Source organism: Clupea harengus, chromosome 18 (genome assembly GCF_900700415.2).
Source record: "Clupea harengus chromosome 18, Ch_v2.0.2, whole genome shotgun sequence".
In the NCBI taxonomy this organism is placed as follows: Eukaryota; Metazoa; Chordata; class Actinopteri; order Clupeiformes; family Clupeidae; genus Clupea; species Clupea harengus.
In genome coordinates, this window is record NC_045169.1 from 24,970,750 (window position 1) to 24,981,028 (window position 10,279).

A 10,279-nucleotide genomic window follows, 5' to 3' on the forward strand; every position below is an offset into this window, starting at 1 on the left:
GCCACTGAACATTTGCAATAGACTGTACAATTTAACTACTGTACATTTTTCACCTATAGTGTATTTTCATATCTATTTATTGAATTATCTTGTCCATAGTGTATTCATCGTATTTGTATCATATCATGCATCCTACCTTATTCTGTATAACTTCTACTACTAGATCACTTGTACTTACACCTGCACTTTATATCATATCTGCACTAACAACTGCTATTGCTGCTAAAGATTATTATACATTATTAAAGATTATAGACTAATTATAGATTATAAAAGAGTATTATTATTATACATACTCTGCACTTTTCTGCTTATTTTTGCACTTCTGGTTATATGCTAAACTGCATTTCGTTGTCTCAGTACTTGTACTCTGTGCAATGACAATAAAGTTGAATCTAATCTAATCTAATCTAATCTAATCTAATCGAATCTAATCAAATCTAATCGAATCTAATCTAATGAGCTAGCATGGGGTGTTTGTCCTCTAGAGTGTGGTTTCACTACTAGATGAGCTATGACTAGGGTTGGGTACCGAGAACCGGTACCAATATGGAACCGGTTCCAATACAACCGGTACCTACCCGGACCGAAATGCAACGCAGATTTCGGTGCTTCATTTCGGTGCCTGAGCCAATTGAACACGGTCGCTAGGCAGATTCCGTGGGGCACATGTAAAACTGCCCCAGCTTCCAATGTAAACTTTGTCCTGTGTCGCTCACGCTCATTGGTGTTTTCATAGCAACAGTCTTATGACAGTGAAGAGCAGGCAAGCACAAACAGAACTAGCCATCAACCTTTTAACAGAGAAAATACCTAAAGGTAAACGGTCAAAAGTGTGGCTGTATTTCGCACAAAAAGATTCAAACATCGCGACGTGCAGCAAATGCAACAAAATAATTGCGTGAAAAGAGGGGAGAGAAGGCAAGAGTCAACGGCAGATCAGCAACTGAAGACTGAAAAATAAACGAAGATGACAGATAAACTACCAACGGTAGTCTCTTAAAGGGGAAGTACACATTTTCTCGTACTCAGTGTGTTCAAGTCACAAAATTAACTATGAACAAGATAGAAAAGATAGGTATAAACAAATCATAAAATGGTGAAATTTCATGAAATAGATGCAAACAAAATAATACATTTTTGACTCCAAAGGCAAATATGCTCATATTTTGCAAAAGAAGTTTGAAGCTGTTTTTTGTATTTATTTATATTTATTTAAGTATACTATAAACTGTTGTTTACAGTTAATATAATGTTCATAGTTTGAAGTTAAAAAGTTTGAAGCTGTAGTTGGAAGCCAAGTGTTTTGTATGCATTTATATTTATAATATACTTTAAACAGTTAATATATTGTTCAATTTGAAGAAAAAAAATTGCCTTGGCAATAAAAAAAGCCTTTCTTTAATGTTGTCAATCGTCGCTTTGCGCTTAAAAAAAAAAAGGATCGGTTCCGGCACCGTTTAGGCACCGGTATCGTTTTAAAAGTATCGGTTATGTACCGGTATCGGATAAAAACCAAACGATACCCATCCCTAGCTATGACAGAGGAATTTTGAATATGTCACTATAGCAGTGGATAGATTCATACTCCTGCAGCTCTGCTGAATGGAAGGTGTTTGTCTTCTGTGTGGTTGGGGTGGAGAAGAGGAGGCCTGAATCCCTCATGTCAGACAGAGACAGATGGGCTTCACCTGACTGGCATTCTGCTTTTTGCCACTTTTATCCTATACCACTGGTATGCCACTTCCATAAAGAAAACATGCATTCTGGTGTGGAGTTCTAGTGTAGTTTTTCAATGTAATTTTTGTGTGTTTTATATATGTTATATTCTGTACAAGCCTGCTCCAGTGAAAGAGGAAGTAGAGAGGAGAGGATAGTTGTGTTCTGTTCTTTTGTGTGTCCCGTGTCCCATGATGCAATTGGAAACATTGTGATGAAGAAAGGACATGCAGTGTGAATCTAGCAAAGCAGAGATGAAGCTCCGTCATGGTAGTGCAGCCAGTAGCAGGGCTAAAGGGGAAGTGAGCACTGTCCCTTTAAGAAGAAGAAAACTAATTTGGACAAAGGTTGAAGTCGCTGAGGTATGTGGTGTTTATTGAATGTCAGGTTCAGTTGGTCTGCAGTTCATTGGATTCAAAGTTAATTCAAATGTTTTAAATGCAGTGTTGAAGGCACAGGCCTGCGTGTACAGGTAGTGATGGGCAAAGTGAGGCTTTGCGAAACACTGAAAGCCATGAGTACTCAGGTACCGAGCAATTTAGCTCCCTGGACAGCTCCCACACCTGGATCAGGGCTCATTTCTGCTTCTCATGATAAATATTAATAGACCTGAAACTTTGTCTTCTGACTGAACTTATCCAGTGGTAAAAGCTTTTGGGGTGAGTTCCAATGAAGCGCATCCCGTTATCACAGAAATAACATCCCATTGTCATATCACGTTTACAAGCTTCTCATGCATGCCAGGTCTTTGGACATACATATCCAAATACTGTAGCAAATGGTTTTAGCTGTGATGTGAGATCTGACTGTTAAAGCCATCTGTAACCATGTTCCTCATCTGTAATCATGCACATTCTGTTCCATCTGAGCATCAAATGCCTGCCTTTAGTCACAGTCAATATGATAAACAACATTGTTTTCCACTAACAGGGACTATTTTGTCTTGCCTACCCCAGGTCAAAGAAACACAAGAGAGAATTAATTAATTCATTTTATTTCCAATATAAAAAAATACATATATTATGAAAGCAGAAAATAAAATGTAAATATATTCAATATAATTATATGTGTACAAGACACAAGCATATGAGACAATCATAATATAAATGGTGTATTTAAATAAAGAAAGGTTTTATAAAATGCATAAATGTAAAAGAGTAAAGGCCCCGTCACACCATAACGTTCTGGTCAACGTTCTATGATGTTAGAGGAAACGTTGATAATCGTCCATGGTCGCTGGTATAGCACCAGAAGATCGTTGTGTGAAAGCTGGTGAACGCTGTAATCGTCAGTAATCGTCGGTGATCGGTAGAGAACGCTGGTCCGAAAATACATTTTTGAACATGCAAAAAAGTTCTCATGGAGACCAGCGTTCTTCAAAGTTTAATTTAAACGCTGGAGAACTTTCGTGGAACGTTTTATTAATGTTGCACGCGTTTGGCTATTGTATTCAGTCGTTGGGTAGGGTAGACTGAGTACAGTTGATGCACCCGAAATAACTTATGTGCGCAGCAATCCTGAGACGTGATTTTTAGTTTGGAAATGCTTACTAACGTCCTCTTTGATCCCGGGAAATTTGAGCACGAAGATCTCTAGTACGAAGATATCGGCGAACGTTTTTTCACCAAGGGAAGATCTTGATTTTATCATGTCCCTTCTACAATTAATATGTTATTAACCATGCGTGATCAACAAACGCAACTTACATCATTGCAAACATTATTCTGTGCACTATAAATCTACATATTCCATTCTATCATGTCATGCAAGGTCATTGCATAATCTAGTGAAAAGCGGAGTGGAGGGTATATATGCTTGCTTGAGCCCAGCATGAAGTAGATGTACTGAACTTGAACATAGCTGAGCACTGTTATAGCTGGTGCTGTTCCATGGCAGATGGATATGATATGAAGACTCTTGTGACATGGACAATGTGTGTGGATGTGTTGATGTTTTCTAATAATAAACATTGAGAAACACAAATTCAGTGTCAAATTTAAATCATTTATTTTAATAACATAAAACCCCAGGAATAACGCCCGTTATTTCGTAAATCACAGTAATAATAACAGTAAATCTTCATCCGAAGACATTGCTAGTGAAAGAGGCTTTGTATTCTTCTTACTTTCAGCAGCATTTATCATCTTCTTACTTGCAGCAGCGCTAGTAGCAGAAGCCCCCCTCACACCTTTTCGCCGTCTTGGCGGCATGATGTTAACTGTTCAGATCAACTTAATCCACTATGATTTTCCAGCGATTTATATCCGTTTGACCATAAAACCCACACGCCAGCAAAACGCTATTCTGTCATTATTCACACGTTAATCACACGATCAACACGCTCGTCTGAGGTTGACTCGCCCTAGAACGCTCGAAATTGAACGATTAGAAAGTTCAGAGAACGTTGACCAGAACGTTATGGTGTGACGGGGCCTTAATAAGCAATCAACCATGCCTGAAATATTTATATATAAGTCTACAGAAGATAAAGTAAACTTGTAAAAACACTTTGTTTCATGTTTCATGGCGTTGGTTTTATGAGTATGTAAATATTTACAGGAACACATAAGCTTATTGGCTTCCAGCTATGTTGTCTCATGGGACTCGAGCTCAGTCTCAGCTGCATAATCCTTAAAAAACTATTAAAATCATGGATGGATTAGGTCTTTGCCCTTACTCTGTCCTTCCAAAACATATGTATAAATGTATAAACCACACACATGGTCTCATTTGAGAAAATTGCATTGCTTTAGAAAACATATTAAGAAAACAAATATATAGATTTCAAACAGATGCTCAAAGGCATATGACTAATCTGACTGAAAATTAGAAGCAAAAACAGCCGTGACTCTCTTGGATGTTGGGGGAGTCCTAAGACTTGGTAACAGGTACATGGAGCTGTACAGTTATAACATATCATCTAAAAGGAAAAATAATTAAATGCAATTTAAAAATAATTAAATGCTTCCAAAATAACTGCTGCTTTTATAAATCCTCATTCAGCAAATATGAATACTGATATGTTGACATACATGGGACAACTTTCAAAAAATGTCAGGCCTACGGTGGCCAGCTCTTACCTCTCACTTTCTTTTCCTCAGTTACACATGTTCCTCTGCTCTAGTGTCGGAGGGAGCCACATCATCATATCCTTCCTCATCATCTAGAGAAGAAGACAGAAGTTAGGAGGATTGTCTTCATACACTCCAGATCAACTTTTTGTGAGATTGTCAATACGAGATCCATTACATCACATTTAACAATAATCACTTTTCACAATTGCATATGCATTTTCATTATCCAAACCGGTTATGAAACAATACTTAAATAACTACTTAAAAACTATGGACATCACTAATAATGTGCCAATACCAGTAGTTTGTCAGTGTAAATGCTTGTGCATATGATAGAAAATGGTATTTAGATGTTTAGCAATTGTTCTACCTTCTTGAGAGTCCTTGGATGATTTAATTGTTTCATAGACATCTGTAGCACCTGTCTCAGAAAGACCCGATATAAATGAGTTAGAAAAAATAGTGCAGAAACAGCTAAATCAGTCTGTTCAGATATTTCAAAGTACTGTATGAACACACTGACCTCTCTGCAATGGCGTATATAGGGGTATGATACTGCCATCTGTACTTCCTATGGGGAGAAATAGATTACAATGATTACAATGAGAGAGATTGATTCCCATACAAACAGTACATTACCTGATGACCAGGCTGGACAGAAGAGCTGATGAAATCAGAAGGTAACGGAAATTCCAAAAGCACATACGATCCAAAAAAAGAACGAAAGATATATCATGGACAAAACATGACAGATAATCCAGGGGAATTAAAGTTCCAGAACAAGTAAAAAACAAAGAAGCGTTTAACTGCTAAACAGTAGAGAGAAAACCAAGAACTCACAGGTAAGACAAGAGGTAGCTTCACCGTGGTAAACCATGAGTACACAGATCACTAAGACGCAGTGAAGAGATTGCCAAAATGCCAGGTGTAAATACTTAGTAAGATTAGTCATATATTGACCAGGTGGGTACAAAAAATGGGGGACACGGGTTCAAATAAGACTCGCGGTCATTTCCTGATCCTACTCCCCACCTCTTCTCTCCATCTCATTTCCTGTCCAAACTTTCACTGTCCTATCTCATTAAAGGCAAAAAGCCCCCCAAAAAATCTAAAAAAATTATAAAAAAAAGGTGAGAGGTCAGGACTGAAGCAACTGGACAACCTAAACAAACACATAACACATGGTGATAACAGTCAGTTAGAGAGTCATTGGCAGCCTCTAGAGGCCGACAAATAACTTGTGACATTATGATAACGCAACAGTAAGGAGTTTTGGTCTAAAAGTATCAAGATGACTACCTAAGAGGCGTGCAAAAAACCTTCACTGCACACAACTGCACAGCTGCCACTGATAAAACATACTAACATACCAACTGGTCTCTTATTGCTGGAGATGTTGTGCAGCTTTTCTTCAGTCTTCGAGGGGTTTCTGACTTGGAACACATAACTACATAGTGCATATCCTGGGCGGCTAGTTGGAACAATAGGCATGTTTGTCTGTCCTTGAATGTGAAGGTTTTAAAATGAGATGCCATAATACCTAAAAAAATGGGAAAATTATGCATATTGTTGCTTTAAACATCTGACTTACATCTGCTCCCCAATGAACAGAGGTCTGTCCTTGTTTGGACGATACCAAACACTACTGCCATGATTAGTGTACAATGAAAACATTTATTTTCTGATTCCGTCCATTCATACTCCAACTGTGCTCCGTTTATGATGAGTATCCTTCTTCAGGAAATTATTCATAGTTTAAGATGACCCAATACAGAACAAGAGACATGTAGACACTGACCACAATGTCTTACCTAAAAATGGTCTATGCTGGGAGGTTGAACTGGGGCTGCTGCTCTGTTGTTGACCACTAGAAGGAGATAGAGATTTTCTTGTGAGGAAAACAGGACATTATTTGCTTTCTTCTGGTATGGATGCGCAATATTTCTGATACATGTGTTTCGAATAGTATTATGTAATTTGCATTTGATGGGCCTCATGAAAATGGTTAATGGTTAATTTAAATTTTAAATTTTCTTGACATGACCACAGTCATCTAGCTAGTGCGATTACTCATCATGATACAGTGCTTCTCAAAGCAGATTTGGTATGTGCCTTGCTAAGCAAAACCCATGCCCGCGGGCATGGGCACGCTCACACAGACACTGACTCTGATTGCGAAATCCATAGAAATCCAAGCAATCCATTATCAGCTCCCCATTTTTAAAATGTAAAATTGTGAAGAACAAAATACTTACGGGTTTGGTGTCACTGAGCCTGAACCTGAATCTCAGGAGAGAGATGTTTACAAGCTATTGTTATGTCACGTGTTCATTTTTAACTAAAAACAATCTGTTTATTTACACTAAATACATAGAATATTTGCAACACTGAAATGATTTCCAGATGAACTTATTGCTCTTCTCTTACCGTTGACCTTGCGGGAGCGATACAGCAGGACTAGTAAAATAACCAGAGCAAAGGCTATAAGCAGTCCCACCACTACGCCCACTGCTACCACCAAATTAGAGGACTCAGAATCTGAAACTGTGAAACACAACAACACACATCAACATGGCTGTCACTGAAAATCTAATTCCACTGATGAAAACCAATACATAACTACTAACCTTTCCAACCTCTGACTGTGACCCAGCTCTCTGGTGACTCTCCTTTCTCTGGGTTCCTGCACTTATAGACTCCTTCATGTGACTCTGACACTGCAGGGATGGTCATCTCCCTTGTGGTGGAGGTCTGGAGGAGTGTCCCATCTTTATAGAAGTCAGCACTGATGTTTGATGGCTTATAGCGATATCTACAGCGCAGGGTCAGAGGATCTCCCTCAGTCACAGGATGGGCAGGACTCTCCAGGATTACATTACCATCTACATAGTGACATGATGGGTTAAATTCTAACAACAAATTAAAATTATTTGTAACACAAGACTACATACATTTATATGTATGTGCCTTTGTACCCTAATATTATAAACAGTTCATTCATGTTTGAATTCATTCATCTGACTGTGGTAGTGTTTTGACGTTTCCAACGATGGTACAGTGTGCAGAAACAAACATAATATATCTGTCTAAATGTGACTTGCAATGACTATGCAATACATATTGATGATTACGCTGATCACATACAGACTTCCACACAGCACTGATATGAGAGAAATGCCATTAGTCTAAAAAAAATAAAACTACATATAGAATATTTATATTAAAATAGACTTCTTTTAAAAAGGCAGAATATCTTCTGAAGGTTTACACACCATGCACTGTGATGTTGACAGGATTACTCTGCTCTCCAGACTCAGACTGACACCAGTAAACGCCACTGTCTGATGATGATGCTGATCTGGTGATGCAGGTGGATCCTGTTTCTGATGTCCAGCCAGAGGGACACATGTCACACACTGTCGATTTGGAGAACCATATCAATCTCCATCCAGTTGAGTTCCCACTCCTCTCACAGCTCAGGGAAAGATAATCAAGTGTAAAGTGTTGATTTGTATTGGGACTGGCAACCACAGAGGATGCAGGAAAAAGACCTAAAACAAAAGGACATATGAGACACTCTGAAAGACCTAAAACAAATAGACATATGAGACACTCTGAAAGACCCTGTTCAGAGCAGAGTTCATTTTAAAACACATCAACAGTTGGAAAGAGTTTACCTCACCTGTGACCCAGAGTGGCTGAGGTTGGCTGAACTCTGTGTGATAGGCTGGCTCTCCTCTCTCTGCTCTACACACATAAACCCCTGTGTGTCTAAGAACAGCTGGGCTGAGAGTGTAGGAGCCTCCAGCTCCACTGATGCTGTCTGAGACCAGCTGTAGAGAATATTCCCTCTTCTCATGTAACACATGTACCAACTCAGGACTGTAGGGGGCAGTCTTGTACCAGTGGAATCTCCAGCCTGTATTGGAGCCTCTAACCTCACAGCTCAGAGTCACTGAGTCTCCCTCAGTCAGCCAGGTCTGTGATGGTCCTCTAAGAACTGGATTTGGTTTTTCTGTTTCATGAATAGAATATGGTTTTAACCAAAGGGATGGAGACCATGTCTAAGAAATCTATGTAATAGTATCAGTGTTTCAAAATTAATTCATTCATTAATCATAGAAGAATCAAGTCTACTGATATTACAAAAGTTCAAACCCAAGTTCACACATGAATACCATTTTAACTGTAGCTGTGCTGCATTTATCAGCCACATATATTCACAGCATTCTCTGAAGATGAATGTGTCCCCACCTGATACTGTAACTCTGACAGCCTCACTGCTCGCTGATGTCTGTGAGTCTCTCCTCTGTGTTCCTCTGCAGCTGTCGTCACCACTGTGGGACTCATCAGCATAATATATTGTGTAATTTTGCCATTGATGTTTGAGAGAAGTTCTATTCTTATCCCAGCTGTATCGCCAGTCGTTGTGTTCTTCTCCGTCTATGTCACATCTGAGAGTGAGCCTCTCACCAATGAAGATGTTTGTCCAGTTGGACAGAGGGGTTGCAACAGCTTTGGGATTAACTGCACATAAATAATAATCACAGTGTGAATACAGTAACATATGCTTATAGCTTTTAAAAAATCACTCGTTGTTACACTTGTATCCCCACCCACTCTGAGAATCTATCACACACTTCAGGGTGACTGTCTCTCCAGCTCTGCAGCTGTAGGACTGTTATATAGTTAGTAGGGGTGTGAATCTCTCATGAAAAAGACGATCCGATTCGTATCTTGATACATGGGCACGATACGATACAAGAAAATATGCAAGTTGATAAAAACCGATTCAGTGCGATTCGATTCAATGCAGTTCAATAATTGAAAAAACTGCATTGTGAGTAAACAATGGATCTCAATCTCGAACATTTTCATAAGTGTCTTCTTAAATATCTTCTTACCAACTTCGAAAGAGCAACCTAAGAAAACATCTCCGTCGGATTCATGAACGCCTGGAAATGTGTTCTTAAACTGCCAAAGTGTTCTTAGCTGTGCACTGATTCTTACATTGAATGCGTTTTCTCATGCACCTGAACTTGCAACGTGATCCCCAAAACCTGTTATATAACTGTCTACGAAATATTGTGACATAGAAATTCGTATAAATGTATACGAAATATTGTGACAGAGAAATTCGTAAGAATACATACGTTTGGCTGGTATGGCATTATTAACCACGCCCAAAATACAACGTCTGTCTGTCTCCGCCGTATTGGATTGAGAGCTCCCTATTCATTTTCTGGGTCATGCTTGTGACCTTGAGTGTGCTGTGTAGTCAAGGAAAGCAGTCAGGGCCTAGTGGCGTCAAGCCTGTGACCCTGAGTGTGCTGTGTAGTCAGGCAAGCAGTCAGGGTTATGTCACGCCCTGCCGCAGACGGCAGAGTATTCATGAAGGGGTCTCTGAATAGGAGAATTGTAAAAAGAAGTAGGTGCACTGATTTTTGGCAGAAAGATTGCATTTCTGCAAGATTGAAATACACTTG

General features: G+C 39.1%; 1 protein-coding gene across 1 annotated transcript; it reads right to left on the reverse strand.

Annotated features, from left to right (window-relative positions):
* Positions 1–7,048: 7,048 nt before the first annotated feature.
* Positions 7,049–9,665, reverse strand: LOC105897110 (Fc receptor-like protein 2). Its single transcript, XM_031584756.1, has 6 exons — positions 9,644–9,665; positions 9,267–9,320; positions 8,476–8,808; positions 8,066–8,344; positions 7,221–7,675; positions 7,049–7,073 (listed from the first exon to the last, which is right to left on the reverse strand). The coding sequence occupies exons 1-5, from the start codon at positions 9,663–9,665 to the stop codon at positions 7,416–7,418; spliced, it is 948 nt and encodes a 315-aa protein (XP_031440616.1). The 3' UTR covers positions 7,049–7,073; positions 7,221–7,415.
* Between the last annotated feature and the right edge of the window lie 614 nt (positions 9,666–10,279).

Excerpts from the sequence above, each read along its gene's own strand:
- LOC105897110 (XM_031584756.1), bottom strand. The coding sequence starts at position 9,665 with ATGTTCGAGATTGAGATCCATT. Across the intron at positions 9,321-9,643 it reads GTTCGAGATTGAGATCCATT|TTAATCCCAAAGCTGTTGCA; the intron begins GTTTACTCACAA and ends ATTTATGTGCAG. Across the intron at positions 8,345-8,475 it reads TCAGCCACTCTGGGTCACAG|GTCTTTTTCCTGCATCCTCT; the intron begins GTGAGGTAAACT and ends CTTTTGTTTTAG.